This window comes from Syngnathus acus, chromosome 24, assembly GCF_901709675.1.
Source record: "Syngnathus acus chromosome 24, fSynAcu1.2, whole genome shotgun sequence".
NCBI lineage: Eukaryota > Metazoa > Chordata > Actinopteri > Syngnathiformes > Syngnathidae > Syngnathus > Syngnathus acus.
In genome coordinates, this window is record NC_051108.1 from 7,425,856 (window position 1) to 7,453,341 (window position 27,486).

General features: G+C 46.4%; 1 protein-coding gene across 5 annotated transcripts in view; it reads right to left on the reverse strand.

Annotated features, from left to right (window-relative positions):
• Positions 1–1,231: 1,231 nt before the first annotated feature.
• stxbp5a (syntaxin binding protein 5a (tomosyn)) overlaps positions 1,232–27,486 on the reverse strand; it is a 43,259-nt gene continuing 17,004 nt past the window's right edge. Inside the window, exons 4-28 of one of the 5 annotated variants that reach the window (XM_037244283.1) lie at positions 27,166–27,247; positions 24,936–25,036; positions 23,340–23,474; positions 17,636–17,699; positions 17,272–17,355; positions 15,636–15,759; positions 14,901–14,979; positions 12,630–12,784; positions 12,011–12,083; positions 11,779–11,926; positions 11,413–11,480; positions 11,002–11,042; positions 10,646–10,866; positions 10,212–10,384; positions 10,016–10,141; positions 9,715–9,866; positions 8,474–8,536; positions 7,618–7,671; positions 5,142–5,192; positions 4,466–4,705; positions 4,019–4,388; positions 3,774–3,939; positions 3,589–3,700; positions 3,297–3,517; positions 1,232–3,213 (exon numbers count right to left, since the gene is read on the reverse strand). In XM_037244283.1, coding sequence (XP_037100178.1) covers positions 3,172–3,213; positions 3,297–3,517; positions 3,589–3,700; positions 3,774–3,939; positions 4,019–4,388; positions 4,466–4,705; positions 5,142–5,192; positions 7,618–7,671; positions 8,474–8,536; positions 9,715–9,866; positions 10,016–10,141; positions 10,212–10,384; positions 10,646–10,866; positions 11,002–11,042; positions 11,413–11,480; positions 11,779–11,926; positions 12,011–12,083; positions 12,630–12,784; positions 14,901–14,979; positions 15,636–15,759; positions 17,272–17,355; positions 17,636–17,699; positions 23,340–23,474; positions 24,936–25,036; positions 27,166–27,247 — 3,145 coding nt within the window. In that variant the 3' untranslated portion in view covers positions 1,232–3,171. Of the gene's footprint in view, positions 3,214–3,296; positions 3,518–3,588; positions 3,701–3,773; positions 3,940–4,018; positions 4,389–4,465; positions 4,748–5,141; positions 5,193–7,617; positions 7,672–8,473; positions 8,537–9,714; positions 9,867–10,015; positions 10,142–10,211; positions 10,385–10,645; positions 10,867–11,001; positions 11,043–11,412; positions 11,481–11,778; positions 11,927–12,010; positions 12,084–12,629; positions 12,785–14,900; positions 14,980–15,635; positions 15,760–17,271; positions 17,356–17,635; positions 17,700–23,339; positions 23,475–24,935; positions 25,037–27,165; positions 27,248–27,486 lie in introns of those variants that run through there. The other 4 variants (XM_037244282.1, XM_037244284.1, XM_037244285.1 and 1 more) reach the window with 4 other exon arrangements.

Here is a 27,486-nt window from a genome sequence, read left to right on the forward strand (position 1 = left end):
ATATGAGGTAAAAAATTGTTTTTCAGTACCTTCCATCAGTGCCTATCAAGTACCTCCCTCAGGACGTAGGCGGCAGGATCCCCCGCCACGCTTCCACGATGCTGGTCATTTGCGGTTGCCGTCGTCATGGCAACAGGATGGCTGACATGTCATGTACCAGCGGCGGATGGGGCCCGGCGTGGCCCTAACCTCTTCTCCCCTCCCCTGTCTGCACCATACTGTGTATCTTGGCTTTATTCGACCCGGGCTCACAAGGTCGTGTCGACAAACATGGCTTTCGTCAAAAAGTGAACATGTCAACATGATTCAATTTGGCTTCTAGCATCCAGAACTGCCACGATAAAGGAGTGCATTCCCACTGATGAAGTGACCGGTACTAATTGGTACCAGGCCACACAGATCCCCCCCCCCCCCCAATTATTTCCAATTAAATAACCCTCCTCATTTCGCACCATTCAATCTTATTAATAAAGTCAATTATTTTGTGTTTGCTGCCATCTGGTGCGTGAAAATAAACAACCACAAGCCCGGGTACATTTTCCACGTTTATTCCCCCCCATTGCACAGTTACTCGTCTACGTCCTAAATTCTCGTGATTGGCAGCAGATCCGAAAGATCCATAAACATCCAAGTGAAAGTTGCATAAAACTGTACAAGAAAAAGTCGGCTACTATGAGAAAAATACTGCAACCCACTCACACAACTGTTGACTGCAGGCCGTAACGTGACTGCGGTTGTCGTCTTCCACTCTCGCTTTCGTGTTTTTGTATTTGGTGATGGGACTAATACTGCGTACTGAAAGAAACAGGTTGTGTGTCGACATTTCACTTATTTTTCCTTGGAAGATTGACACAAAGTTAATGAAACGTAGCTATGTGGCTACAACAGTCACTGGAAGAACTGAAGAATTGATCTTTTCATCATTTACAGCGAACCTTCACATATTCATAGGCAATATTGGAATTTGCAGATTTGCGTGTTACTTTAGTGCTCCCTCGTGGAATATTAGCGTCATCGTTGTTGGTAGGTTGAATAGGGGTTTCGTCTGCCTGTTAAAGTCTATGAGCATTGTGTTGATGCTTTATGTCAGTTTGAAGTACAAAATTACTTTTGGAGGGATACTAATTGTAAGCAAATAAATTTTTTTGGAACCAATCCCTCGTGAATTGCAGGGTTCGCTGTACATGTTGGATTTAAGTTGGTATGAAACACACCCAGCAGGACACAAAACTGCAGAGCAAGACGTTTGCATTGTTCAACAATACGCAATAATGACGTAAGAGCACAATCCGAAAGTACAGACGGACAAAAGAGCAAACAGACGTGAAAACCATCAACCTTATTTGGAGTTGTAGTGAAGAGGAAAGTACAGCTTCATGAAATGAATGAGAAAATGAATCAGATACGATTCAGTCATAAGAAAAATGCGTTGCAAAGGACACAAACATAAAAATTGCGTCTGAATACCTACAAAAGGGCAGGGGGGAGAGAAATGTTGTGAATTAAAGCGTGATTGTAAAGTTACAAAGGAGTTTCAGTGGGAAAATATATATTTTTTCTCAATGCTATACTTTTCTCATATGACTATTCCAGTATGACTTTTTGAATGCAAATCTTTCGTCTCATTTATATTTCAACTTTAGCATAACTGTACAGCTTTTGTCCTCGTTTATTCACGTAAAATGGCGACTTTCAGAAACTGGGTTCTTTCAATATTCCAACTTTTATCCCCACAGAATTTTAATTAAAAAAACAAAAAACTTTATGGTTATCGTATTATACAACTCCCTCAAAATTTTGAGACTTTTTTCCGACTTATCCTTAATAAGGCTTTACCAACTTTACACTTTTTTTTATGCTCATAAAATTCTGACTTTTCTCAAAACGACAAATCTATTCTTGTCACACTTTCTCTATTTATATTAATAAAATAATATTAGTTCAACTAAAATATAAGATAAGAAAATATAATCAACAGACATTATTAAAGTCAGCATTTTTTCTTTTTGAGATACTGCAAGTGAAAAAAATTGGCTCGTATTAATGATAATTTAATCTTAACGCAAGTCTTTGGCATCAGAAACAATAAATGACCTTTTCGCGCAATATTTGCATTTGTATAACGCACTAATACGTTCCAGATTGTCACACGTCATCGCTAAACCGTCCTGATAGTGAGATGGGAGGGGCGGGTGAATATCAATGTTCCTGACACCAAACAAATTGACAAAAATAAAGGCTGTGGAATGTTTTTTGACAGGAGTACACAGAATTAAAAAGAACGATCCTAGCAGCATTTGTACACTAGAGAGAAATGTGGCTAATCAATGGGGGATACTCAATGGATGATTTCTGATTGATTAGATACTACATTATGCCTTGTTTAATCTTGCCCTCCTTGTAGATTCCAGCCCTTTTCATAAGGAGAACCCAAACGTGAGACAAAAGCCACGCATGCACGCACAAAAATAACTAAGTCTTTAACAAAAATATCACTTACTTTCACAACCATAGAAAAATAAGAGCTTTTCCAGTAATATTGACAGAGCTGTGAAACCAAACAATCTGTAATAAATACAGAAGGAGTGATGAGAAAATAGAAAGGGATGAATTCATACAGGGGAAGGAGATAAGAGTCTGCAAGTGCGGTCAAGATGCCAAAAAAAAATCTCTCTGCATAGAGGCGTCACTGCGGTGTCCCTTCCTGTGTCCCTCTCCTTTTTTGTTTCCGTAGCGGTCGTCCTGAAGTGAAGTACAGCGTTGCAACATTTAGATTTGTATGTATACATCATGACATATTTTGAGATTTTTTTTTTCTTTTTTGTACATTTAAACAGTATTTCCAAGTGTTCCCTATTAGTCAAGTTTAAATACTGACATCAGTCAAAGGACGATTTGGCAAAATGGGAATGAAATCATAAATAAGAGACGGACGAGAGCACACGGGCTCGCGCACACACACACACACACGCACGCACACACACATAATGTACTTGCTCCCTGTGTCTCCCCCCCTCAACAACCGAGTGAGGTCCGGCGAGTATGGGACATTGTGCTAAGGGAAGAAAATCCCAAGTGTCAGAGAGAGCCGAGAAAGGCTTGGGGTGGATGGCTGAACGGAAAAGAGCAGCGGGTCGCCATCATGACCAAGGCGGCCATGGCCAACGCCCATCAGAACTGGTACCATTTTTTGTCTTTGCACTTCAGCATCATCTGGACAGAAAAAGAGACAGGTAAGAATAAAACTTACCTAACAACTTACCTAACAACACTGCCCTCTAGTGGTTATCTGTTACCTCATGGGCGTGCTTGGAAAAGGAGTCGGCCGTAGCCATCATGGCGGCCGTCCGCTCCTCCAGCTCGCCTAGCTTCTGCCCTCGCTCGTCCAGCGCTATCCGGGCGCGGGCCAGGTCGCCCACCACGCCGGATGCCGCCCCCTTCATACCCTCGATGCCGCCGGGGCCGGGGATGTGCTGGGCCAGGCTCCGGGAAGCTCGTCCGGCGACTTCTTCGCCAACTGAGTTGCGAGAGGATTAGCATTAGCGCAAGAGTCCAATTTAAAACTATGTTAGCGCCGGTGCGACGTACATAGCTCTTCTCTGTCTAGCGACTGCGCTCCGCCCCCAAAGAGACCTTTGAAGAAGCCCCTGTTGGGGGCCTCGGGCGTCTCGACTGGTGTAAATAATTCACCAAGCATTTCCTGAAAATCAGATTGGTTGCAGTCAAAGCCTTGTCAGTTATTAGCTCACGTTTTGGTCATGGGCTACACTGACCTGTAGGTTCTCACAGGTGTCCTGGCTGTATGTGATCCTCTGGATTTCAGTGGGGGAGCAAAGGTACATGGCCTGACCCAAGTTTGTGAAGCAGAAGGTCCTGGCTATCCTCATGTCCGTTAGAGGCAGATAGTTTACATCCATGAGGGGTCTCAGTCCCGGCAGACTGGGCGAAGGAACAAGAAGGAGGAATTGCTTAAAGTGCCTCTGGCGGCGCGGCGCTAGCTGAAATGCGTTTGTCTCACCTGATGGTCATGATATGGCCGTTAGCGCAGAAGCAGGCCAGACACACGCCTTGGCTCATCTGGACCACGTCTGCGCGTAAAACAAAGGAGGCCTCCGTGATACTGTGCTTGTAGATGCAGGTCTGGCTGGGCAGCAACAGGACCTTGGCCTGCTTCTCTGAGCACATCACGGCGTAGTGGCTCTCGTTAAGATCCTGCGAGCCGGACGGCGAAAGCGACACGGGCCGACGCTTGCGGACCTTCTCCCGTTCTTCGCCGTCCGCCGAGACGTTGGGTTCGAACCAAGGCTCGTACGCGGGGGGCAAGACGGACCCGGTCGAGTCCAGGAAAGCCAACCGCAAGATGCTTCCCTTCAGTCGGATCAACACGCCTGACCGATAGCGGGGGGGTTAAAAGTTGTCAAAATAAAAGCGGCGGCGGGGAAATCGCTCCCAAGAGACAAGTCACCTGTGGGCGCGAGGAAAACAGGCTGCAGTTGCCTCTGCTCTCCAGGAGGTGGCAGCGTGAGGGCCAGAGTCATCACGGCGCCCAGCGAGGTGCCCAGGAACAGGCACGGCGATGGGGTGCCGTCGCCCTTGCGGGCGTAGCTCTCGCAGAAATGGAAGGACAGGACGGCTTCTTTGGCCTCCTTGTCGATGCTGGTGACGCTAGATGAGCGCGAACGGCTGAAAGAATTGTCCCGGTGGTCTAGTGGGTTGGCACCCCGCGGCGGGCATACGGACAAGAGGACAGTGAGAGGAAAAAAAAGAAAAAGAGGGAGGTAAAGAACCTGCACTGCAACATAGACACAACAGCAGATAAACGCAGGCGGTAAAACCTAGTTTGGTTTTTCGCAGTGAAGGAGTAAGGACAACAATCTCCAAATTTTGGACAGACGTAGAAATAGGAGTTCAAAACATTCCGTTGAAAATGTAGAAATATATGTCCCCATTTTAGATGCGATTAAAAGACAGCACAGATAGGAAGACAGCATAGAAAGCAGAAGAGCGTTACAGAGGGGGCGGAGCTTAGATCTCTGCGGCAGCGGACCGCGCCCACCACGGCCAAACGTGGCCTCAATTTGGAGGCCGGACTACATTGCACGTCATACAAGTTTCTTTGGAGACACAGAGTCAAGGCTTACCCAAGTCTGGCTTTAGCTCAGTAGGCAAGCTTAATTTCCGTGACATCTTTGCTGGAAAAAAGAGAACATCCCTCTTTACAAAACACACGTCCAAGCTCACACACGATGCCATGCAAAGCTCCGGCAGTGCGACCTCCGAGAGCGGAGGCATGCTGTGACCAGAAGGGAACAAAATCAAACTAAAAAACAATAATAAGAGGGACGACAGTCCTGGCCCACACGAATGAAGACGTCGCAAGCGCGACCCGTCACGTCAAGGCAGTCATGCATGCACCCGACAGCGTGCGGAACAACACATGGAAACACACGGTGGGTAAGACCGGCCATGAGCGCCGCTTCACAACATCCTTTATGTACATGTGCAGCATCCATAAGGTGGATTTGATGAAGGTTCTTAAATGTCTCATTACTGCTTCTGTCTTGTTGCCCAGAGAAAATCAAGTGATCTGATGATGATGCAATAAAGACCAAGAAGAAGAGGCAGAGAAGGTCCCCAACTAAGCTGCAGTCATAGTCACTGTTCCCAAAGGTGTCGAAACGCAAATGGGCTGTCATCAAAAATACACAATGAAATACATTGCCGTGGCTCCACTAGGTGGTGCTATGACACGTTGGATGAAAACAGGCCGCTAAAACCACGAGTGTCGAGGACGTGAGGTGAAGGGGTACACACGTCACAGACGCAGGCACGGGAACATATGTTTGGTGCTCGTGCTACATACAAGTAGCATGCAATGCTAATGTCTAGCTGCCACCTAGCTGGAAGATTAGCCTCTGCTTCTGTGCGATGAGGTCTCCTTTGTATTACAAAACAAGCTTTTTTGTTCTTGTGGATGAGACTCGAGTATTTGGATGGGAATATATATATATATATATATATATATATATACATATATATATACAGTGCCTTGCGAAAGTATTCGGCCCCCTTGAACCTTTCAACATTTCGCGACATTTCAGGCTTCAAACATAAAGATATAAAAGTTTAATTTTTTGTCAAGAATCAACAAGTGGGACACAATCGTGAAGTGGAACAAAATTTATTGGATAATTTAAACTTTTTTAACAAATAAAAAACTGAAAAGTGGGGCGTGCAATATTATTCGGCCCCCTTGCGCTAATACTTTGTAGCGCCACCTTTTGCTGCAATTACAGCTGCAAGTCGCTTGGGGTATGTCTCTATCAGTTTTGCACATCGAGAGACTGGAATTCTTGCCCATTCTTCCTTGCAAAACAGCTCGAGCTCAGTGAGGTTGGATGGAGAGCGTTTGTGAACAGCAGTCTTCAGCTCTTTCCACAGATTCTCGATTGGATTCAGGTCTGGACTTTGACTTGGCCATTCTAACACCTGGATACGTCTATTTGTGAACCATTCCATTGTAGATTTGGCTTTATGTTTTGGATCATTGTCCTGTTGGAAGATAAATCTCCGTCCCAGTCTCAGGTCTTCTGCACACTCCAACAGGTTTTCTTCCAGAATGGTCCTGTATTTGGCTCCATCCATCTTCCCATCAACTTTAGCCATCTTCCCTGTCCCTGCTGAAGAAAAGCAGGCCCAAACCATGATGCTGCCACCACCATGTTTGACATGTCATTTAGGACAACATTGGATCATTCAAAGATCCTCACTGAACTTCTGGAGTGAGTTTGATGCACTGAAAGTAAAGGGGCCGACTAATATTGCACGCCCCACTTTTCAGTTTTTTATTTGTTAAAAAAGTTTAAATTATCCAATAAATTTCGTTCCACTTCACGATTGTGTCCCACTTGTTGATTCTTGACAAAAAATTAAATTTTTATATCTTTATGTTTGAAGCCAGGGCGGCTCGGTGGCGCGCTGGGTAGCACGTCCGCCTCACAGTTAGGAGGGTGCGGGTTCGATTCCACCTCCGGCCCTCCCTGTGTGGAGTTTGCATGTTCTCCCCGGGCCCGCGTGGGTTTTCTCCGGGCACTCCGGTTTCCTCCCACATCCCAAAAACATGCTTGGTAGGCCGATTGGAGACTCCAAATTGTCCCTAGGTGCGAGTGCAAATGGTTGTTTGTCTCTGTGTGCCCTGCGATTGGCTGGCAACCGGTTCAGGGTGTCCCCCGCCTACTGCCCGATGACGGCTGGGATAGGCTCCAGCACACCCGCGACCCCTGTGGGAATTAAGCGGTTCAGAAAATGGATGGTTGGATGTTTGAAGCCTGGAATGTGGCGAAAGGTTCAAGGGGGCTGAATACTTTCGCAAGGCACTGTATATACATATATTTATATTTTCTTTTCTTTTTTTACAGAAAGAGACAACAAACACCAAGGGAACAGAGGCTATCCCAAACTTGAGTTAGCGCTTCTTCAAGCTAATCAATTCCCACTATGGTGACATGGAGGACAGAGACAAGAGGGGGGTCAGTAGGTGCGGTGCGGAGGGGACAAATGCGGACCACCGGTGTCCTGCCTACATACCCTCTTAGGAAAGTCTTTGGCCAATCTTACCTCCTCTACCACCTCCATTGTAGAACTGCTGGAGATTGCTGTTTGACATCAACACTTTGGGGAGTGTCAATGAGGGAGAAGTCAAGGAAGGTCAAAGTTAGATGGTCTTTTTTTTAAGGTACACCACTCACAAAAAATAATTTTACTGCCATAATATTGTTTGTAATGCCTTTAAAATTACCATTTGGTTTTCAGACTATTTTCCATTTTATTCTCATAATCATGACATCATTCTTAAAGTAATACAGCTGTATGTCCTGAAGTCATCATTATTATTAAAATAAAAGTTGTTATTCATAATTTAACTTTGTCAAGCATTTACTTCATTTAAAAAGTGAAAAGGACCTTGAAATGAAAAAACAAATCCTTGACAAAAGCATCCTGTTTTTCCCAAGTCCACAATCACGCATGTGTGACTTTAACTCTCTGAATAGCTTAATAGGTCTCTGCGGCAGAATGCGTTGTCACCACGCTCCGTTTATAATTATTTCATCATTTTGCATCACCTCGACTGGATCTTCGCGGTTCCAGTCCATCGCACGCTTTTGCAGGCTGGCGAAAGCCATGAAAGCCATTTATTCCTGTCTATTGAGCTCTGCATAATAGGGCATGGGGAAAAAATAAACGCGCAAATGGAATCGGTCTCAAAAAGCCTGAAAGTCGAGCGTTAAATTTGTGTGATAGAATGACAATTTTGAGTGGGGTGGGGGTGGGTAGGTATGAAAGTTCCAGTTTTGTGAACCACGGTTTCAATAAAAAGATTATTTGAAATACAAGCCTCCATTTTTGGAAAACTTTCATTGCACGCTTGCATGAGCAAACCATGGGAATTAAAAAAACCTAAAGGACATGGTACCTGAAGTGGGAGACTTGCAGCGGTCCTCTGACGTGGCCGAACCCTCGTTGATGTCACACAGTCCTGAAAGGGAGAGCGCAAGCATAAAAATAAATTTTGTGTGAAAGTCTTCTTTGATTGATATACTGCCCCCTGGTGGCCAACTCCAGAAAGAGTCGTGATAATTTTCGTTTTCTGTTGATGCGACAAGATGATGGCAAAGTACTACTTTTGTCTAAATAAAGCTCCACAACTCAATTACACATTGTTGCAATATTGAGATGGAAAAAATTGTCAAATTATTTTTGAAAATCATTCAGTCCTGGTTTGTACTCGAGGAAGCAGTCGTATATCTTTCATGTGTCTTTATCCATGTGTGTTGGTGATCCAGTGAGGCAGAAAGCCAAGCAGGCAGCCGCACATTGGCGCAGGCAAACACAGCTGGACGTCTGATTATTGCTCGCCAAGCTGCGACAGGTGCCAGCCCACCGCTCACCATTCGCTGATGCCAGATGCTCCGCACATGCATATGTGTGGGTGTGTGCGTGGGCTTTCCGGAAGGGTCGACATACGCACATTAACACTTCAGTCATCAAACTTAAAGTACACTCTGACGATCCACCACTGGGTGGCAGTGTGCCTATGCTGATCCTGCACTCTTGTTCCTTTCTGCATCAAACAAGTTGTTTTGGTGTGTGATGGTGACTCATGACGTCATGAATCTCCATAACCACATCATTTCTCAGGTCAAGGCGCATTTGCTGTTGTCCATCCATCCATCCATTTTCTGAACCGCCTAGTCCCCACGGGGGTCGCGGGAGCGCTGGAGCCTATCCCAGCCGTCATCGGGCAGTAGGCGGGGGACACCCTGAACCGGTTGCCAGCCAATCGCAGGGCACACAGACAAACAACCATATGCACTCGCACTCACACCTAGGGACAATTTGGAGTCTTCAATCGGCCTACCAAGCATGTTTTTTGGGATGTGGGAGGAAACCGGAGTGCCCGGAGAAAACCCACGCGGGCCCGGGGAGAACATGCAAACTCCACACAGGGAGGGCCGGAGGTGGAATCGAACCCGCACCCTCCTAACTGTGAGGCGGACGTGCTACCCAGTGCGACACCGAGCCGCCCATTTGCTGTTGTTTCTGTCGTAAACTGCAGCTGAATAATCCGCCATGAAAATGAATGGATTTGAATACAAAAATTGTGTTCGATCTTTCCCCATAATCCACCAAATATGTTTTATAAACCCCACTTACCTCCAGAGGGCTGTCGAGACTTTCTGGGTGAGCGCGGTTGTCTCTGGTACGGGTCGTTGGACCCGTACAGCTCCAGCATTGCCAGGTTCAACACCACCGTCTTCTGTATATAGTCCACGACCGCGACACCGTTAATGTTGCCAAACACCACGCTGAGGAAGGAAGGAAAGAAGGAAGGGTCGCATATTAACAAAGAAACCAAAAATATTTAGCGGTATAGCTCAAGTGACTTTAAAAATAACCATTGAGCCACATGCTGCTTTACCGAGACGTCACTGTTGCGCGCGATGCGTTCACTTACAGGCCATAGGAGGAATTGAGCGCCAGGCTGGTAATCTGCTGAGGAGGTTCCCCGCTCACCCACACCAACTGGACTACCAAGTCCACCTGGTAACCGGCAGACTGCTTTAGTGGTGTACTCCGCACTCTGTAATAAAGTCAGAATAACATTTCAGGCGCGTGGAAGTGACGTCGGAGGGGCCCACCCAATGGCTTACTTGAGGCAGGGCGTGTTGCCGCCGTCGGAGTTGTTGCTGCTGGTGGAGGGATGCGAAGGCGGCCCGCTTGTCTGCGGAGAAGCGCCTGGGGTGGGGTGCGCCGACGTGTGCTCACCCCCGCCCTCGGGGGACTCCACATCGTTCGGTTCGTACTGCATTCGCACCTCGAGTAGCTGAAACGGTATTAGCATGAGAAATGTTAGCGACGGCTCGCCGGTGAAAACCAAAGCGAGCCAGCGTGAGCTTAAACAGAACTCGGCTTTAAATGTCTCAGCAGTGAGTACGTCGCCATCGAGGCCGATTATAATGATTGTCTTGAATTGCCACCTCACAGATCCGTCTGTTGGCATGGCAACCATACTGTCATCCACAAGGGGTAGCTTCCAACATGCGTGTGCGTTTGCCATTTTGTCCTGTTTACATTGCACGTATACCTGAACAACCTCCGTGGTGACCTCCAGTTTGCTGAACCGGTAGACGATGATGTTGGCTGACACGCCAGCCACGCACAGCATGCGGCTCTCGGCGCACCACGACATCAGCTGGATGGCAAAAGGGTCTTCGTCGGATGCATCGGCGCCGCCCTTGTCCTCTTTGGAGCGGCTCCGGTCAAACACTTTGGCCGTTTTCAGCTTGTAGAGCACCTGGAGCATTACTGAGGCAAACACAACATCACAAAATACAAATACTGTACTTAGGTACTTTTCAGACTTAAAAAAAAAACTGTGTGTAATTGTGTTCTTGACTGTTGACTTTGATGAAAAAAAGAAAAAAGAAAAACAGAGCTCACTTGCAGAGGCATCCCAAAACTTCACTGTTCCATCGGCATGCCTGAAATAGTGAGAAAATAAAAAAAGACAGTAAAAAATAAAATAAAAAAAGAAATTCATCATATATTAATTCACAATATATTTTATATTGTTGTGTATTACATTTTTGCATCGCTTCAGAAGGAAAGACTGAAACGGAATAAATGATCATTTGCAAACGTTCTGTGAGCTAAAAAAGTGGATCACATAGACAAGACAATTGCATTCCTTGTACTGCTTTTCTTCTTTTTCCACTCAGTGGTCTTTGTATCCCTCGCCAATTTGTCTGAGTGCACCGGCGAACATCCGAACATTCTGATAGCGGCGGCACACGAGACGGAAGTGGACAAAAACGAACATGAGCACGTGCTTGGAATACGAGGTTTTCTTACCCAGTGATGATGATCTCTGGGTAGCTTTGTGTGCCTTGACCCCAGTTTCCTCCACTGATGGGCCACTCCTGGAACACAGCGAGCAAAAAAATTACATGCCAAACACCGTCGGGCAGTGGAAGTCAAATAAAAAATCAACCGTGATTATATCGTTGTGTTCCGCCTCATTAATGGACAAAGAGGTGCGTGTTCAGCATTTTATTGTGTTTGGCAATTAACGGCGTATTTGTTTGCCCTGCACAATAAAAGCTGTCTTTGTTTGCATCTGACTCATTCTATTTAGGAATGACAAAATACCAAAAAGGGAGATCTTTTGACAATTAAAAGACATAAAAGTTGAGTAGACTTGGTGTTTTTGAAAAGTACCTTTTTGCTGTAGCCCTGACGCTTCTGTCGCGAGCCAACCGAGTAAAGTGCTGGTATGAGGTCCGCGGGGCAGTCGGCAAAGTACTCACAGCAGGTTACCGGCGACTCGTGGATGGTCAGGGGGTAGGGGTTCTCGAAGATGGGGTAACTGATTGAGACCGGCGACAGCCCGTCAAGCCCCCGTCGCGTAAGCTCGGCGGGCTGATGGAGATTTACGCTGGGGCGCACTCACCCGTTTTGTGCAAGGTCAATCACCACTAAGTCCTTCTCCAGAAGGACCACCACAGCGTAAGGTTCCTGAAAGTCTGCAAAGTCCAAAATTGCACAATTTGAAGAAAGCAAAAAAAAAGAAGCACTTTAGGCAATGGCTATTTGAATACAAACGGTGGATCAACACATGTAGACAGAATATAATAATACTCGGCTGTGGCCGGTTGTCTCTTCTGGTATGTTTACGTCTTCATCACACTTGAGCGCATCACTCATCGCCGTATCATTGCGGCAGCCAGACACACAGATGCGCACAATGTAATAATCCTCAGCGATGTCTATTACCAGATGAGATCAGCTGGCTGCCAGTGACATAATGAAGTCACCGCTGTTACGTAATGCGCCGGCTAATCCGTCCCGCAGCTGCCCGTGTGCCAAACCAAGGCTCTTACGCGGCGGATTACGCTACATTCGCATCCGCTTGTTTCAGCTCGTCAACACGTGGAAAATATGATAATTCTATTTGGACGCAAAGGCGACTGTGAAAAAAAAAAAAGAAGACGACGTGAGAAAACAATTTCCATAGCTACCCTCGGGAAATTCCACATTTATTAGGGGGGGGGGGGGGCGAACGGGCTCACCGTTGGGGTACGGCGTCTCGCACAGTGTGAGGAAGTCTACGATGGGGTAGTCCATTTCCAGGACGGCCGTGCTCTTGCCGTGCATGACCGTCAGGCACGGCCGCCGGCCCGCCGTATCGTATGACAGACCGCCGGACAGAATGATGAAGGGTTCCCTGGGGAAAACAAGAAAAAGAAACAAAAACTGTAATTACCTCAGTTCTAAGGCAAGTTCAAATTGAACCCTGTTGCTAACCAAAACATCAGCATGGGAGTCAGTCTTGGCTAAATTTAATGGTACTTTTACTGTATTTTACTTTGTTTTTATTAGTGTGGTCGTCATTCTAATTAGTAACCATTCGACAATAAAAAAATATATACCGTATTTTCCGCCCTAAAAGGCGCACCTAAAAACCTAAAATTTTCTCAAAAGCCGACAGTGTGCCTTATAGTCCAGTGCGCCTTATATATGGATCAATTGATGAATTTGTTGATCCATACTGGTTGTACACAGTGCTCTGCCAAAATGTTTCAGTACGTTTTAGTACGACTAGTAAATTACAAGGTCGCATCGCTTCCCAACATTACGGCAACTGTAGTCAGGGGGCGTCACCGAATAGCTGTTGTACCCGCGAGGCTATTTCATTTAAAAATAGGCTGCTCCGTTAATGTTTCGAGTAAATTTACGGATTGATATAGAAGGGAAACATAGGTAAGCAGTACCAATGTGTTAGATCGAACTTTAGTCAGTTCCGATCATTTTATAGGAGATCGTTTGAGAAACGCGATTGTTTACACTTTGCTGAGGCTCATGGGAGATTGCGAGCTGAGGCTCATGAAACTTTGTGGATGGCTAATGCTATAACGATAGCTGCTATACGTACCAGGCTATTTCATGTCAAAATAGGCTGCTCTGTTAATGTTTCGAGTAAATCTATGGATCGATATGGAAGGGAAACATAGGTAAGTAGTACCAATGCGTTAGATCGAACTTTAATCAGTTCCGATCATTTTATAGGAGATCGTTTGAGAAACGCGATCGTTTACACTTTGCTGAGGCTCATGGGAGATTGCGAGCTGAGGCTCGTGGGACTTTGCGGATGGCTAATGCTATAACGATAGCTGCTATACGTACCAGGCTATTTCATGTCAAAATAGGCTGCTCTGTTAATGTTTCGAGTAAATCTACGGATCGATATGGAAGGGAAACATAGGTAAGTAGTACCAATGCGTTAGATCGAACTTTAGTCAGTTCCGATCATTTTATAGGAGATCGTTTGAGAAACGCGATTGTTTACACTTTGCTGAGGCTCATGGGAGATTGCGAGCTGAGGCTCGTGGGACTTTGCGAATGGCTAATGCTATAACGATAGCTGCTATACGTACCAGGCTATTTCATGTCAAAATAGGCTGCTCTGTTAATGTTTCGAGTAAATCTACGGATCGATATGGAAGGGAAACATAGGTAAGTAGTACCAATGCGTTAGATCGAACTTTAGTCAGTTCCGATCATTTTATAGGAGATCGTTTGAGAAACGCGATTGTTTACACTTTGCTGAGGCTCATGGGAGATTGCGAGCTGAGGCTCGTGGGACTTTGCGGATGGCTAATGCTATAACGATAGCTGCTATACGTACCAGGCTATTTCATGTCAAAATAGGCTGCTCTGTTAATGTTTCGAGTAAATCTACGGATCGATATGGAAGGGAAACATAGGTAAGTAGTAACAATGCGTTAGATCGAACTTTAGTCAGTTCCGATCATTTTATAGGAGATCGTTTGAGAAACGCGATTGTTTACACTTTGCTGAGGCTCATGGGAGATTGCGAGCTGAGGCTCGTGGGACTTTGCGGATGGCTAATGCTATAACGATAGCTGCTATACGTACCAGGCTATTTCATGTCAAAATAGGCTGCTCTCTTAATGTTTCGAGTAAATCTACGGATCGATATGGAAGGGAAACATAGGTAAGTAGTACCAATGCGTTAGATCGAACTTTAGTCAGTTCCGATCATTTTATAGGAGATCGTTTGAGAAACGCGATTGTTTACAGAGGGCTCGTTGGTTATTGGCTAGTGGATGCATACCGCAACCCTAGTCAACCTCAGTTTGTTGCAGTATAGCTTCTGTTTTATGCGTCTTATAATCCGGTGCGCCTTATATATGGACAAAGTTTTAAAATGGGCCGTTCATTGAAGGTGCGCCTTATAATCCGGTGCGCCTTTTAGGGCGGAAAATACGGTATATAAAAATTTAATTGAGAATTATTTCAACCCAAAATTCGGTGCTGACCCAATTCTGGTGGTTTTGTACTCCACTTTGAGAATGGGTTTACAAGGCTCTGGCTTCTTTCCATCCTTGGGCTGTTTTCCTGCAATCAAACACAAAACACAAAATTTTGAACCCCTGTCTGCTTTTCTATTGGGGAAAAAAACATGGTTGAAGAAACATTAATTACTAATGTGATTAAAATAATAATAACAATAATAATAAAGAGGCATGTTTCCTTACTAGTTCTACAGTGAGGGACAATTAAAGAATGCATAAGCCCGGCTTAAACTGTCAAAGGAATTTGCATAATTGCATTTGCGATACCAAAGTAATTATGCAAGCAGCGTCAGTTGAGAAACAAAACAAAAAAAAATCACAGGACTACAATCCTTTCCGCAACACACCGAGCATCGGCTTCTCGCAGGACCTTGAACGTGTCAAAAGTGCTCTGAGGGCTGAAAAGCAGGTGCAGCGTGGGATGTGGCAGGATAAAAACAAATGTAGCAGCAACACTAACGTGTGCAAGTGAAGATAAAAAAAAAAAAGCACAATTCAAGTGACAATAATCCTTTCAGTCGTTGGAGGGATGACAAATATTGGCTCAGATGAATTACAGACAAAAGTATTGGGACACGATTCAATAACGAATGTAAGACGACCCCCACTTTTTCAGTCTTATTTCAATGCAAAAAACACCGTCTTATATTCGGGCCAATACGGTAGTTTGGTGACTCTTTTGAGGCTGCTGGTGCTTACCGTGTGGGGTGATTGTCTGTATGGGCTTGCCCTGGCCTCTCACATTCCATATGGTCAGAGTCCCGTCTGAGTGACTGCACACGAACTGCTTGCCCTCGTGATGCCAAGCAACTGAGTGGATCGCCTAGGAAACAACAGACAGGGGTTGGAGGGTTCAGTTGGACATGATGACACAAGGTTGTCTTTCGAGCGTATTACTTGCAAGGACAAGGAGAGGAATTGGAATTAGCCAAAGTTTGTTTTATTTTGAGTTCCACCATGTAGTAATTAACTGCTATTTCTATTTGCAGGGCAGTTAGTTAAAATGCTAATTAAGACATGCTCCTGACAGTTCATAAAAGGTTTTATGACGGTGACATTTAAGAGGTCGGGATTGAATAAATGAATGAATCCGCTTTGCATTATTTCCTCCAGGAACACGCCTTTTTTGGAATCAGATCGACTCAGAAGTCAACTAGCAGGGCGGCTTTGCATTCCGAACGCATCGACTCTTTACAAGCGATCATTGCAAACACAATCACAAAGGTCAGTAAAGGGCAACCTTCTCGTTTTTTTTTGTCTTTCTCTATGGGAACAAAAAGGTTCTCCAAACACTGTCGGAGAATCCCCTTCGCACTGTCCCTCCCCCGAGCTCAAGATCACTTCTCTCTCGCTCTCTGCTCGAACGGAATGTCTGGAGGTTAACGCCGCCGCACCTCAATGGAATGCGCTATCTATTTCTAAACTTTTCCATTTGTTCCCTACGCAAGGACGGCGAGGACAATGACGGTGTATTGCCGCGACGCATCATTGCGGCTCTGATTGCTCAATGACCTTTGCGTCTGTTGTTATTGTGGACGAGGCGTCAGAGCAAATTAACGAGGACGGCTCAAGCCACGCACAATTACCGACAACATACAATCCAAGCTTTCGAGAGACTCGTTTGTGCTTCCCCCCCAAAAAAATATATATGTTGGTGATCCAGACACATTTTAAGTATTCGTAGCTGATGGCTCTTCTGAGACGTCTGCGGCTGTTATTAGCCGACCGATGATGATTCTTTATGTCGATGATGATGCTGATCGTTCCCTCCTTGTATAAATCTAATTAAATAATTTGAATTTCTCACCTTTCCTATCTGGGGCCATTTTGCTTTTTTTTATAAAGTACTCTGAGGGTGATTTGGAATTAATGAAAAAATACGATGCAACGATTAAATGCATCTTATATATGGTGAGCATTTGTGGGTTTTGTGTTTTCTGGTATTTATTTTTAGAACAGCTCCTTAGGTTATTTTTTTTTAGGGCCTCTTGGAATTGCATTATGGATCATTATTTGGTTGATTTTTTTTTTGGGCCAATTTTTTCTCTGTTTCAAAGTTAAAACAAAATGATCCAAAATTGCTCTGAATTTTATTATGAAAAATATTAAAAATATTTATTTAATAGAGCTTCTACTCTTCAGAGATCAAACGAAAGGCTTATTTTTGTCCAATCATCACTTTCGCAGTTATTGAAGCGCTTATTTATTTTCCGAAAGCGAGCTGCTGTCAGAGTCAACCGTGGCTCCGTTTATTTGTTCATGAATATGTAATTTCAATTCCAGCCGGCATTAAAAGATACCGGAAGGAAGGCGTCAAATAAGAGCCTTTGCCTACCTCATCATAAGTGTAGCGATAGTCGGCCTTCTTTGATTTGAGATCCCACAGGACCACGATCCCGGACTCGAATCCAATTATCAGCTGAGAGAGGAAACAGCGGTCAGGGAGACGGGTCGAGATGACAGATAGAGAGTGAAGACATTAAAAGATGCGGGGACACAAAAAAAATATAAAAAGCTTGACGCATTTGACATTCATGTGCCACCTAATAGAGGATAGAGTTTGTTATTTTAAGCATTGACTCGACTGTACAGTTAAATGTATGGCAAAATCTATTTCCATTATTTCTCAAGGGGGGGGATCATATCAATGTCTTATCAGCAGCGTTTCAATCTCTGGGATGCTAAGTGGTATTTAATACCTTGCCCTCATCCATGGGGTTGTCACTGATGTGAACGACTGGTCCAGGGTGAGCCTTGGAGGACCTAAGGGGAGACACAAGCGGGAAAGAAGGAAGTGAGCGACAAGCGTAATTGACTCGGCTCCCTTAACGCTCGAGGGGGTCGAGGTCGACGCAGGAGTGTCTGCGAATCGGCAAAGGAAATGTGCTTTAAAGACATCCACGCTTGTGAAGATGTTACTGTTGGAATATTAAAGCACCTGTTTTTACCCAAAAGTTATTTTTCTTTGGCTTTTCTAACCAGTGACAGTTCTAGCTCTAATTTTTGTTACTTTTTGGACGTTCACATCACAAGTATCAGCTTTCAGAACGAGAACAAGCATCATTCAGCCGCATCTATATTTAGGCCGATGCTTCCGGATGATTGGAGGCTTATTATTACTGAAGCTGTACTGCTGCAGCTTTTTTTTTTAATGCTTCTTCTTGTCTCACTTCACCGCCTTCACACATGTGCTGCACACACACACACACACACACACACACACACACACACACACACACACACACACACACACACACGCACGCACGCACACACACACACACACACACACACACACACACACACACACACACACACACACACTCACACAGCAATTAAGGCACATCTTAACACCCACTTTGTGAAACATACACCCATAACAATCAATTAGCCTCTCGCTAGATTACAGATATAACTTGTCTGCCTGTGCCATATGGTTTATTTTCTCTCGTTTAAAGACTTTCAACCCAACTGTGTTAACCTCATGGGGCTTTACAAATGAAAGAAGTTTACAGACCAAATGGCTTTGACCTGCGGGGTTCCCCAGGGGTCAATCCCGGAACCCTTGGGTTTCCATTTGGCAAGTTAATATGTAAAGTATAGGACTGTAAATTTACTCTGTCACCGAATCAAAAAGATCACAGCCTTTTAGAAAACGTGAGTTTTATGTAAAACGGTATTACATCAAACACGTCCTCCTCCAAGGTGACACGAGGCCACACACTGCACATGTCGCGAGCATGCCACGAACAAGCTGCTGTCGTGAGGGCTTTTGATGTCACCGGCCCGGCAGCAACACCAGATGTTTGCCACGTCAGCGTGTTTTTTTCTTCTTCCTAAAACTGAATAAAATTGGACTTTTTAAACATACCATTGCCACAACTGGAGTTAACATGATATTAGAAAGAACACAAAATGCTCATTTGTGGCCACAAAATCCATCCATCCATCCATCCATCCATCTTCTTCCGCTTATCCGGGGTCGGGTCGCGGGGGCAGCAGCTTTAGGAGGGACTCCCAGACTTCCCGCTCCCCAGCCACTTCATCCAGCTCATCTCGGGGGATCCCAAGGCGTTCCAAGGCCAACTGAGAGAAATAGTCTCTCCAGCGCGTCCTTGGTCGTCCCTGGGGTCTCCTACCGGTCGGACATGCCCGGAACACCTCCCCAGGGAGGCGTGCAGGAGGCATCCTGATAAGATGCCCGACCCACCTCATCTGGCTCCTCTCAACGTGGAGGAGCAGCGGCTCTACTCCGAGTCTCTCCCAGATGACCGAGCTTCTCACCTTATCTCTAAGGGAGAGCCCGGACACCCTGCGGAGGAAACTCATTTTGGCCGCTTGTATCCTGGATCTCGTTCTTTCGGTCATGACCAATAGCTCGTGGTGAGGGTAGGACCATAGATCGACCGGTAAATTGAGAACTTTGCCTTTTGGCTCAGCTCTCTCTTTACCACGACGGACCGGTACAGAGTCCGCATTACTGCCGACGCTGCACCGATCCGCCTGTCGATCTCGCGCTCCATCCTCCCCTCACTCGTGAACAAGACCCCAAGATACTTAAACTCCTCCACTTGGGGCAGGATCTCATCCCCGATCCGGAGAGGGCATTCCACCCTTTTCCGACCGAGGACCATGGACTCGGATTTGGAGGTGCTGACCCTCATTCCGACCACTTCACACTCGGCTGCGAACCACTCCAGTGAGAGCTGGAGATCACGGCCTGAAGAAGCCAACAGCACCACGTCATCTGCAAAAAGCAGAGACGCGATGCTGAGGTCCCCAAACCGGACCCCCTCAACGCCTCAGCTGCGACTAGAAATTCTGTCCATAAAAATTATGAACTGAATCGGTGACAAAGGGCAGCCTTGGCGGAGTCCAACCCTCACTGGGAACGAATCCGACTTACTGCCGGAAATGCGGACCAAACTCTGGCATCGGTGATACAGGGACCGAACCGCCCTTATCAGTTGGCTCAGCACCCCGTACTCCCGAAGCACCCTCCATAGAACCTCCCGAGGAACGCCTTCTCCAAGTCCACAAAACACATGTGGACTGGTTGGGCAAACTCCCATGCCCCCTCGAGGATCCTGCCGAGGGTGTAGAGCTGGTCCACTCTTCCACGGCCAGGACGAAAGCCACACTGCTCCTCCTGAATCCGAGGTTCGACCTCCCGACGGACCCTCCTCTCCAGCACCCCTTAATAGACCTTACCAGGGAGGCTGAGGAGTGTGATTCCCCTGTAATTGGAACACACCCTCCGGTCCCCCTTCTTAAAGAGGGAACCACCACCTCAGTCTGCCAATCCAGAGGCACCGTCCCCGATGTCCACGCAATGTTGTAGAGGCGTGTCAGCCATGACAGCCCCACAACATCCAGAGCCTATAAGAACTCCGGGCGGATCTCATCCACCCCCGGGGCCTTGCCACCGAGGAGTTTTTTAACTACCTCAGTGACTTCGACCCCAGAGATTGGAGAGTCCGCCTCAGAGTCGCCAGGCCCTGCTTCCACAATGGAAGGCGTGTTGGTAGAATTGAGGAGGTCTTTGAAGTATTCTCCCCACCGACTCACGACGTTCCGAGTTGAGGTCAGCAGCACGCCATCTCCACTGTAAACAGTGTTGACGGTGCACTGCTTCCCCCACCTGAGACGCCGGATGGTGGACCAGAATTTCCTCGAAGCCGTCCGGAAGTCATTCTCCATGGCCTCGCCAAACTCCTCCCACGCCCGGGTTTTTGCCTCAGCAACCGCCGAAGCCGCGTTCCGCTTGGCCACCCGGTACCTGTCAGCTGCCTCCGGAGTCCCACAGGCCAAAACGGCCCGATAGGACTCTTTCTTCAGCTTGACGGCATCCCTTACCGCCGGTGTCCACCAGCGGGTTCGGGGATTGCCGCCACGACAGGCACCAACGACCTTACGGCCACAGCTCCAGTCGGCTGCCTCAACAATGGAGGCGCGGAACATGGTCCACTCTGACTCAATGTCCCCCGCCTCCCCCGGGACGTGGGGAAAGCTCTGCCGGAGGTGGGAGTTGAAGCTCTTCCTGACAGGGGATTCTGCCAGACGTTCCCAACAGACCCTCACAGAGCGTTTGGGTCTGCCAGGTCGGACCGGCATCTTCCCCCACCATCGGAGCCAACCCACCACCAGGTGGTGATCAGTTGACAGCTCCGCCCCTCTCTTCACCCGAGTGTCCAAACTATGCGGCCGCAAATCCGATGACACGATCATCGAACTGCGGCCTAGGGTGTCCTGGTGCCAAGTGCGCACATGGACATCCTTATGTTTGAACATGGTGTTCATTATAGAAAATCCGTTTCGAGCACAGAAGTCCAATAATAGAACACCGCCCGGGTTCAGATTGGGGGGGGCGTTCCTCCCAATCACGCCCTTCCAGGTCTCACTGTCATTGCCCACGTGAGCATTGAAGTCATCCAGTAGAACGATGGAGTCCCCAGAAGGAGCGCTCTTCAGCACTTCCTCCAGGGACTCCAAGAAGGGTGGGTACTCTGAGCTGCTGCTTGGTGCATAGACACAAACCCGAAGGCGGAGGGAGGCTACCCTCTCGTTCACCGGGGTGAACACAAATGTGCAGGCGCCCAGCCGGGGGGCAATAAGTATGCCCACACCTGCTCGACGCCTCTCACCGTGGGCAACTCCAGAGTGGAAGAGAGTCCAGCCCCTCTCGAGAGGGCTTGTACCAGACCCCAAACTATGTGTGGAGGCAAGTGCGACTATGTCTAGTCAGAACTTTTCTGCCTCACACACCAGCTCGGGCTCCTTTCCAGCCAGAGAGGTGACATTCCATGTCCCAAGAGCCAGTCTCTGCAGCCGGGGATTGGACCGCCAAGGTCCCCGCCTTTGGCCGCCGCCCAGCTCACTTTGCACCCGATCCCTTTGGCCCCTCCTACAGGTGGTGAGCCCATGGGAAGGGGGCCACAAAATATTAATGTGAATAAATATACAAATAAGTGTATGTATGAATTTGCAATTTGTGTATGAATCACAATATTACGTCACCTGTCCATGTGCCTCCAAATCGTCAAGTCACTCATAAAACCTTTAAACTAATCTTTTTTTGTCGGCGGACCTCCGAGCGGCATCGTCCCGGCTATAGCTCTGAGTACATTTTAATGTAATCGTAATGACGCATACATATTGAACACCACGGCCGCCATTAAAAAGCAATTTGTCAAAGGGAAGTCAAAGTTACGGCGTGTCCTCAAAGCCAGCAGCCCTTATCGGCCCTTTCTATCTCATCATGCGCATCTATCTTCTACCACTCCTCCCCGTAACGGGAAAAGCTCTCTTATCACCGCAGGTGCTCTCTTCCGCTATCATTCCTCTCCTACCGCTCCCAAAACCACACCCCTCCTCCCTCATGCCTTCCTGCTCCACTCTGGCCTCATCTCATCTCCCCCGCAGCTCAGACGTCTGCGTGTAATGTACAGTGATCCTGGCGGACACCTGTTCCAAGCCTCCTCTGCCAGTCCCTGGCGGCGCTCACACACACACGCACAGGAAGGGGGGAATGTGTGAAGCAAAACGCTCCGGTGAATAATTTAAGCTTCTACAGAAGGGAAATAAAATGGAACCTGTCAAGCTGACAGATCCATTGAAGGCGCGATGGGAAACATTTGGCGGCCTACCTAGGAAGAATTTTGATGATGTTTTTTTTTTTTTCTTCTCTAATATTCCATTTAAACAACAATAACCTCTTGAAAATGTAAAGTAGTGATTACACAGCAGCACTTAGTTGAGTCAATAGGCCGCGTGATGCCACGACGGCAATATGAGTCCGGTTCCTATTGAGTTCAAGTATTGATCTGGACTCACTGATTACTTTGCCAGGATTTTGCACTGCTAAACTGTCAGTAATTCAGAAACCGGCAGTAATGAATACATTTTTTGCAGAGGATAAAGAATATATACCTGTGAGTATTGCTATATTTTTGTCAACATGTGTTGCTGCACCATTTGTGTTGAGGCATTAGACCAGCACCAGAGAGATGCTACTACAAAAATGAAATGCAACGTGGACTCCTCGTTACTCCAAAGGCCCGTAGAAAGTCTTTGGAAGGGACATCGATGCAACCTTGCTAGGTGATGCTGCTCCTATCGGTCACCATTGTAATCCTGTTCATATTTGATAGCAATTCATGATTCCGGTTTGGACGCTGGTCTGAGTGCATGCTGGCGCGTTTTGCTGCCGCTACTCACCGGCTGTTTTTACTGTTTTACTGTGTTTAGTATTGTATAGTATATGCTATTGTTTGAATTTGTTTTTAACTTGTTTTTAACTCTTTGTAACGTGACCTTGAGTGACCTGAAAGGCGCTTCTAAATAAAATGTATTATTATTATTATTATTATTCATCGTTAGCTTGTAGTAGACATAGCTAACACTCACAGTTCAATGGCTTTGTTCCACATGATGACGTAGCCTGAGAGCATGAAGGACTCCACGTTGACGATGTGGATGTTCCCCCGTTCGGTGCCGATGTACAGCCACTTGCTCTGGAAAGGCAGGTGGCAGAAGGTTATCCTGCAAAAATCAAAACACAAAACCAGTTAGCCGACAGAAAAGCCGAAGACGGACATCACATTGGACACCATTGGAGACTCCCAGACTGACTCCCAGACTGGAGTTTAATAAGAGGCTACACATTTTCATCATTTTGCTCTTTCATCCATCTTCCTGTTCCACCTCCAGATCATCCCAAGAATAATAATGTGCAACCTTGCTCACCTGGCTGCTTAAATATTTTATGGTTGATGCTTTGATGCGTTTTGACCAAGTCCTCCAAAGACAGAGGGAGGAGTTGAATTCAGGTTTGTTTGTTTGCTTGCGACGCATTCCACTGTGAAAGATTTTGTGACGTGCAAAAAAAAAATTCCCCCAAATGAGAGTTATCCGTGTGTGCCGACCCCTTATTATCTCCGATCATATCAGCGACGTCGATGTCTGCTGCGAGGCCACGGGGTGACTGGAGCATCCTAAGCCACCAAAAGTGACTTGGCAGGATTTCTTCCTTCCTCTCGCTCGCATCGCCAACAGCGCATCCCACAGACTGACTCAGCGCTGTCTGGCGGAGGCCCAGTCTGTCTCAGCTCCGCCTCCCTTCGCTTCTCGCCTCGTTTCGGTTATCCCGAATGAACGGATGCCGGCGCCCGAAGGGCTTTCCGCAACGCTGCGCTCGGCCCGTCCCACTCAAATTTGGATCGCTCGGCGGACAAAAGGAGGCTTCTGTCTGCGCTAAGTATGCGAATATGGATGTGATGTTAGAGCGTGGGCAACCTCACTTCAAATGTTGTTTTTTTAGAGGATGGAAGTGACGTCTAGTAATACATTGTATTTCCTTACACAACTGCAATGCCCTAATTAATTTCTGGAACTTAAATGCCTTACCCTAAATAAAAAAGATGACAACTGAACTATTGCAGCCTCTCCGGAAGCAAGACATCTCTCGCCAAGCGCAAATGTGTCTCGGGGGTTGCGGCGACGCTTACGAAATGTCAGAGTCAGTCAAGCGCTTCCGTAAGGACGCGAGCCGCCCCGTTTAAGTCGCTGGCGGCCACCTGTCCGTCATGTCAGCGCTGCGTCAGATCACCGCTTTTGACACTTAAGCCGTCCTGCGACTTTTTAGAAGAATGACCGCTACGGCGTGATCTGATCGCATCCGATGGGTGACCGCGGCGTCGGTGATGGGAGGAGACAGTTTGTCGGACTTCCTTGAGATGTTGAATTATATTGGCGATGTGATTTGGAAAAATGTTGAATCATCATATATAGCATCAATGCTAAAGGTCCTTATGTTAGGTTTTCATTATTGTGGGGAAAATAGGAGGCCTGGTGTGCACGCTATGACCCACCTCAGACTTATCAGTCGAACTCAATAACCTTAAAGATAAGCCGTGGGTATTTATGCCATCGATTCCGCGCCTGTCACTGCTTGGCGATGAGCCACTGGGGCTGCAGATTACCTTTTTTTTCCCCCCCACTCACCTCTCTTTGCTGAATTTGAGCGAGTGCAGGATAGCCGGTCTCTTCTGCCTCAGGTTCCACAGGTGCACTGTGTCATCAGCCAAGGCGCTCACTAGCGCCCCCTGTCGAGAATTTTTTTTTATTGTTATGACGCTCGCAGACACAAAAAGTCAGAAAACGTCTTCTGCGCAGGAATGAGTCAGCTGGCGCATTCCCGGTTAGCCATGATGTATATAAAAGTATGTGTGTAGGAGGCACTCAAAATCATTTCCATCTCTCTGAAGGACAGAGTCACATTCACGACGCAGCACCCTCAAGTCTCAGTATTGGCGACGACTTCTTCTACAAGCTGCAGAGCAGAATTTGTATGTCACCTTTGCTGAAAACATATTACAGATAAATCAGCTAAACAGACTTAAGAAGATTCTATGGACGCTAGCATTAGCTCCGATGTCTCTAATAAGTGCAACGTGTTTTGAATTTAGCTAATACTGACGGCTTAACGTGCTTTGGTGATAAGCTAAAGTTTGTCACTCAGAAAAGTTGTGAGTCGCCTGGAGCGCCGAAATGGAAAAAGTGTGATGAAATGATGTCCCGGCTGGAATAATTACATTCTGGACGCAAGTCTGCTTAAACATTTTCAAATGTACAGCACGCAATGACGGCTGGAGAAATACAGATTTACTTTCTGGTGATAAATCTGTCGAAAAACACTTAGGATGTGTTGATGAAATACTGCTTCTAGGTTTTATAGCTTTCAAACTATCATAAATCAAATTACTTTTTCCACTTGCTTTTGTCAACGGCTATTCTGTATTGCAAAATTGAGCCAATGACAGATTCCAGACTTAAACCCTATAGAGCAGGGGTCCCCAACACCCAGTTCGCGGACCGGTACCGGTCCGTGGGTCACTTGGTACCGGGCCGCCAAGCCGCACAGGAAAAAAAAAAAATATATCTATATATATTTTATCGACGATCAATTCATTCTGGTCAAGACGCTCGTCCCGGTCACGTGAGATGTTTTCCCAGTCGAGCCCGCAAAGCTAGCAAAAATGAGTACGAATTTATTTTGACAAATGTAAAAAATTTGGCAATTCTCTCCCAATTACATCCGTCGCTGTGTCTCTTGACACAAGACGCTCGTCTCGGTCACGTGACATGTCACCCCTGTCGAGCCCGCGAGGCAAGCAAAAATGAGCAAGAAACAGAAGTTTGGAAAGCTTCTTCGGAAAGGGAAAAAAGTCCAATAAGGAGACTGAAGAAGAAGAGGCTACCACTTGTAAGAAAAGGAAAGCTGCATTCAAAAGACTTAAAATATGGATTTATCGCCACAGGTGACTCTGACGCGCCAAGCGCACTCGGCACATGTGGCGATAGGTTAGCTAACGAAGCAATGAAGCCTTCAAAACTGCTTCGGCACATGGAGACCAAGCATGCTGCATTAAAAGACAAACCTTAACCACTTCGGGTGTCATTGTTTCCGATTACGCCTAGATGGGACCGGCTCGTTTCTGAGAAACAAGCTCGGTGCTCCCAATCATTCAATGTAATGGTGAGTTTTATTTTTATGTGGTTTATATTTGTTATTTGTAGCGTTGTTGCCTGTCGTGTCATTTTATTTCATCGTATTTATATATTTATTATAAATGTATTATTCATTTATATACATTTATTATTTATTTATATAAAGGCCGGTCCGCAAAAATATTTCTGACGCATAACCGGTCCGTGGCGCAAAAAAAGGTTAGGGACCACTGCTATATGCTTGACACGGTTAATTAATCGAAGATGCTAGCATATGTTGTAATCAAGGCTTGATTTTATGCTGCAATCCATTTCAGTGTGCTGTTCCTTCTGTTGTGCCCACCGTGGCCACCAGGAGGCAGGATAATACTGTTCAGCCACTCATTTTTAATTGAGGATAAAGAATATATGCCTGAAATGTCCCACCATTTGTGTTTAAATATCTGCTACTAAAAGGTCTATAAGGTCATGATACCAATGCTAACTGTTAGCATGTGAATGGCGTTTCCCTTTAAATGCTAGCTACTACACGGGCAATTAGTGTATCGCTAAAAACATGTCGCTAGCCACGATGTCCGCTAAGCAGAAGCTGAGCAGCACTGTGAGGCAGTTTCATTTCTTCTTATCTATAGTACATGTGTTTATACCTCTGAAAAATCAGAATACTAACACCTGTACCTTTACAACCGTACACTGTGGAGTTATAAAACAGTTTGTTCCCTACCTCGTTGATGAGAAACTGCAGCTGGATGACGGCCGCCCCACTCTCGTGCTGGCAGTAACACTCCACGCCGGGGCGACCAAACCTGGAGGATTTACGGTCAAGGAAATTGTTGCAATACATTAGGCAAAAAGTGTCTTTTTCTCTCTCTGTGTGTGTGTGTGTGTGTGTGTGTGTGTGTGTGTGTGTGTGTGTGTGTGTGTGTGTGTGTGTGTGTGTGTGTGTGTGTGTGTGTGTTTGAGCGGTTTAGTATGCACCGCAGCGGCGCATCTGTTAAAAAAATGGCAGCCGTAGGACAGGAGTCTCGGCATTTGAAGGTCATCT